The sequence below is a fragment of the Egretta garzetta genome, unplaced genomic scaffold, assembly GCF_000687185.1.
Source record: "Egretta garzetta isolate BGI_Z169 unplaced genomic scaffold, ASM68718v1 scaffold1628, whole genome shotgun sequence".
NCBI lineage: Eukaryota > Metazoa > Chordata > Aves > Pelecaniformes > Ardeidae > Egretta > Egretta garzetta.
In genome coordinates, this window is record NW_009260589.1 from 40,237 (window position 1) to 45,345 (window position 5,109).

At 46.5% G+C, this 5,109-nt stretch overlaps 1 protein-coding gene across 1 annotated transcript; it reads left to right on the forward strand.

The window, feature by feature from the left end:
* Window positions 1–291: 291 nt before the first annotated feature.
* Window positions 292–4,506, forward strand: GNPNAT1 (glucosamine-phosphate N-acetyltransferase 1). The gene is made up of 5 exons (XM_009644616.2): window positions 292–587; window positions 1,335–1,397; window positions 2,054–2,181; window positions 2,672–2,733; window positions 3,170–4,506. Exons 1-5 carry the CDS (start codon window positions 416–418, stop codon window positions 3,315–3,317), a joined length of 573 nt encoding a protein of 190 aa, XP_009642911.1. The 5' UTR covers window positions 292–415; the 3' UTR covers window positions 3,318–4,506.
* Window positions 4,507–5,109: the final 603 nt, after the last annotated feature.

Below are 5,109 nucleotides of genomic sequence, written 5' to 3' on the forward strand. Positions count from 1 at the left end.
TTGAACTGGAACGCTAACGCAACTGATCTCCTCTGTACTGGGAAACAGCACGTTAGGGAGTGCAAGATGCTTTCCTTTTCAGAGGGCTATAGAGGTTAAACATCCTAGGCAATGTGTTACCTGCTTTGGTTTGGTTTTTTCCAAGAGAAAAAAACTTCCCAGATGAACACAAAAGTCCCACATGAGTTGACTTTAGATAACGTGCATGCTCTTGCTTTAACCCAGTGGCCTAGTCTGGTGAAGGTTGAGTAGCTTCAGTTGCAGATAAAGTGAACGTTTCTGGTTTCATTCACCTTTACATCCCTCAGGAACATCACAAGGTGTGATACAACCAGGGCAGATAGAGATTAAACCAAGAGCAGACCAAAATGTTCCTTACCCCTGTGCGTTCTGTTCCAGAACACTTGTTGCAGCCATGATGCCTGTTGCAACCGTGATGCCTGACGACACGCCGATGTTTGACCCAAATATTCTGCATGAACTTGACTGGAGTGAGAACACGACGACGTTTTCTCCTGCTATTTCTCCTTTAGATCCAGGAGATGGCCTAGTTTTGAGACCGCTCTGCACAGCTGATTTAAACCGAGGTAGAATCCTGTTTAATGATCATCACTGACGAAAGCTGGGTGCCGAGCTAGATAATATATAGTATTTCTGCATGATCTCTCAATCGATTAGGATTGCTCGTTTCATCTGATGTGGGTTATTTTTATCAGCAGGGAATTTGAGCGCTCGGCACTGTGGATCGGTGCTGTGTTGGGTGACCCTCAAAATTGGTTTTCCTGTTTCAATAACCTCAAAACCAATCTTAAAATTCAAGTCAAATCTTTCAAACAATCCACAGCCTCCTATTCACCACAGCTTTAGAGAGGGAGCACGGTTGTTCATTCCCTTTAATATTAGAAGTGAACCAGCGTTGTTACTCTTGGTGCATGGAGACTTCCTCAGTTCTGTAACTTGGACCAAATGGTTGGGCTGAACATACAGCTTAACGTCGCGTAATTTCAGGCTTGTACTTTTCTTTCTTGAATGTATGCATCTCCTGCACTCAAGCTGCAGTTTGCTGCTGATGCATTAGCTGATCCTTCGGCGTTGCTCAAGGCAGGAGTTTGATTTTTAAGCTTACAGCCCAGTTCTGTAACACGCAGAGCGCAGGCTTTTACATACAGCTGAATTGGATGGTGCCACGGGGATGTTAGCTTTCCGAACAGCCGTGTTGCGTCGTTCTGTGCTATTTGGAGCTCATTGTGTGTCTCTGTCCCTCACTGAGGGTGTTGTTTGTTCTTTATTTTATTTTTTTTTTTTTTAACCTCCCCCTGCTTCTTTTATAACAGGCTTTTTTAAGGTTCTGGGTCAGCTGACTGAAACTGGAGTTGCAAGCCCAGAGCAGTTTATCAGTGAGTATATCGTTATTTCTTGGCGTTTCCACAGAGGTTGCTGGGAACCAGAGGATACTGATGCTGACAGCAAAGCTCCTGGGGTGTGAGGCTCCCGACTGCCCGATGCCAGAGGGATTTATTCCTTCAGGTCCCCCAAGGCAGCCTTTGGCACTCGGCATTGGATCCAGTTGCAGCTATGCCAAAGGGCGTCTTGGCTGGGACAGGCCTAAATTGTATACCTGCTTTTGAGACTGAGCTTTAGATACCTGGCAGAAGGGACTACCGGGGTGATGGCTTGTTTTGGCTGAACTATTGCAGCGCCAGTAGTGAGGTAGAGGCTTGCCTTTGATCATGGCTCAGCAGTGTCCTGAGCTTGGACTGAGATGTAGGAAGACTTAGAAGTACTGCCACCTTCATCGCAGTGCCCGTCTGCAGAGACGCTGGGGAAGGAGGGTTCTCTTGGCAGCTGAGGAAAAGGCCTCTGTTTAATTTCTGCTTTTTCCTGGCTCCGTCTCTGGGTTAGTCTGACTCCGGGGTGTTGGGCACATCTTCCTTGTGATCCTGAACCCCCCGCAGTGATCCGCGTTCAGAATCTGTTGCAAGTGTTAAAGACTTCACAGCAATTTAATCTGAGATTAACGGTGACTGTTCCGCTCTCTGTCTGCTCCCAACAGAAACCTTTGAGCACATGAAGAGATCTGGCGATTACTACGTTACTGTCGTAGAAGACACAAATCTTGGACAGATTGTTGCTACGGCAACGCTGGTTATAGAACATAAGTTCACTCACTCCTGTGCAAAGGTATATTCTCTCGCTGCAGCTGTAAAGTGAGGAAAAAGATGTTTACGGTGTTACTGTGTGATGAAGTACCTTCTGCTGAGCTGGTGACAAAGGCGTTTTAAAAATATCTCCCATCCTTGGACGCTCAGCTCAATAGTAAAAGGAAGCTTTGGTTTTTCTGAAGGAAAAAGAGCAATGTGATGTCTGTCTCGTTCCCCCTCCCAGCGAGCTTTTGAACTAGTCAGGCTTGGTTCTGAGGGAGCAGATGGCTGAGGATCTCGCTGCCATGGATTCCCAGCCAGACGTGTGAAACCAGGGAGCTAGAGAGACACAAACCCCCCAGCGGGGAAGGGCCGTGGTGGGACCGCAGCTCCCGCCGGCTGCTGGAAGGGGCGTTACGAGCACGTCCTTAGTTGTGTCTAAACAGAAAATCCAAGCGTGAAATGTGGCGCAGCAGGGAAACTAGCACAGCAGTGTTGCATTCGACTAACGCTTGCCTGTATTTTCACAGAGAGGAAGGATAGAAGATGTAGTAGTAAGCGGGGAGTGCAGAGGAAAGCAGCTTGGTAAACTGTAAGTATTTTCGCCACCTCTGCCGTTCGGTGCCAGGCAGGGCAGCGAGCCCTCACCGGGTTGGATTCTGTCCCCCGCCGCCTTGCCACGCTGATGGGCACCAGCGAACCAGCGGGCAAAGACAGCTCACCAGACCTCCGAGAGCAGGGGTTTAGCTCTGCGGGTCAGCTGCAGGGCAGATCCTCCCCAGCCAGCTGGGTTAAAAAGAGTTTAGCCAGAAGGTATCGCAAGCTGGCGGAGCGCAAGCAGAGGTTCTTAAAACAGTAACGTAAAATTGGTTCTGTTTTTCTTGGGATAGCAACTGCCCTGTGCAGTGAAGGAAAACACGGAGCGCTGTAAAACTTGAGTGTTGTAGGTCTGGTAACTTCAGCCAATTAAACGTTAATTGATCTGGCGTTCGGGGCTGCTTCTTCTAACGGTTGGTTTTCTTTTTCAGATTAACGTCCACCCTGACGTTGCTAAGTAAGAGACTGAACTGTTACAAAATTACACTTGAGTGTCTGCCAAAAAATGTGGATTTCTATAAGAAGTTTGGCTATTCGGTATCTGAAGAAAACTACATGTTTCAGCGGTTCTTTAATTAAGAACTTCTAGATTTTGGTTGGTTTTGTTTTTTGCTTTTTTTTTTTTTAAAAAGACTGTTGGTGGAGGAGCTTGTGCTACAAACGTTCTCTTCGTGACAAACTTATATAGTTTATTGCTGCAAATATAATGATCCCTATAAATAATGAACATCAAATGTGTAAATCCTGCAAAAGAAAAAAAAAAACCTTACTGACATTTTAGAAGGGTCCTCTGGGTTAGGAAATAAGCGCTTACAACTGATTTTTACTACTGTTCAGTCTCAGTGAAGCTTTTTTGTTCTAGCTGAGTTACAAAGGACTCTTGTTAAAGGGATGGTTTTTAACCAAAGGTCTATATTTTTATCTCAAATTTTTTCTCGCATTGTATTTTTCTAAAGGTTTGTGCTTCTTTTCTTGGTAGCCAAAGTACAGCTTGTGGGACAGTGCTCCTGCCTGTACTTCATGGAAGGATGGTGTAGCTGGGGCAGGGGGGATGCTTTTCTCATGCAGAATTAGCGATACAGAACGGGCCTTTGTCCTGGTCTTCCCAGGAAACCTCGCTGGTGATGTTACAGTCCCTAAAGTTTTATAGGCACTATTTCCCAAAACTGAATTTGTTACTATTTGTGCGGAGAATCCTTACGGGCTATGCTAAAGCTGATGTTGAGTCTAAAAATGGATGTGTACTTCTTGCTGCAGGGGTCCTGCACTTTAGCTGATAACTGACTTTGTTTTCAGGATAATTACTTGTTTTCTGACTCAAAAAAACCCAAACCCCAACCCCATGGTTTGTGACAGGGCAGAGGTAACCCTGTCATTAGTGGGGCTCTGGCTAGCACTCAGTGGGAAATCCCAAACGGGATTGGCAGTAAATGCCAGGGCAGGGAAACCCCCCCCAAGCCTGGTCCCGAGGGCTTGTTGCTGCTTTGGAGCATCCCTCTTGCTGTAAGACTGGAGAAATGATTTTAGCACTTTTGCCAGTGATGGCAAGCAAATACCGTACAAAGGCCTGGTTCCAACAGTAGTGTTTTGTGCGACAGAGAATGACAACCCCTGCATCCGTGAATAGGGCATTATAAATACGGGAAGGTTCGGACAGAACAGCCAGTCTCGCTTGTGAACAGTTAGGCCTTACAAAATGTTCTTTCATTGTGGTGTGGAGAGCTACTTTAAGCTGCGGTGGGGGTTCTATTTAATGTCCCTGATGGTACTCCACTCAATATAGTGTTTCCTCAGTGATGTCTGTTTTATTTATTGATTATTTTTTAAGAAAAAAATATATAAATCTTTGTTTAAGCTGAATAAATGAAGACTGCCAAATGTACCTGAGCTGTTTTTTGTATTGCTGCATTGTGCCTGGCAGTAGATCTCCAGCGTAAGCGTGTACCTGTGGTCATTCTGAACGGTACTGCCTGCTGCAAATGCGTTTGTTCTCCTTTCCCTAGACTGAGAAGAACAATTTTTGAGAGTCCGTATCTCTTTGAAGCCTGTGTCTGATGTGTATTTGCATCCTTGTAGGTATGGCTTCCATGAAGCTAGTCCTTAGAGGAAATTCTCAGCTTGTTCTGGTGCCTTTGCCTGCAGGCACAAACCTCAGCCCTGCAACCAGAGGTGTGCAGGCAAACAGCTTTGCTGCTGACAGGCTAGGACCCCTGGGAAAGCAAGAGTTGGGCTGAAACACCTCGGATCTGGGCTGAAGGTGCCCCTGCCCTCCACAGCAGAGCTGCAGTGAGGCCTAGGCACCCCCTTTCCTTAGGGGGAGACCTGGGCTTCTCCCAGAAGAGCCAAGTGGCTTGAGCCCCAACTCTGAACT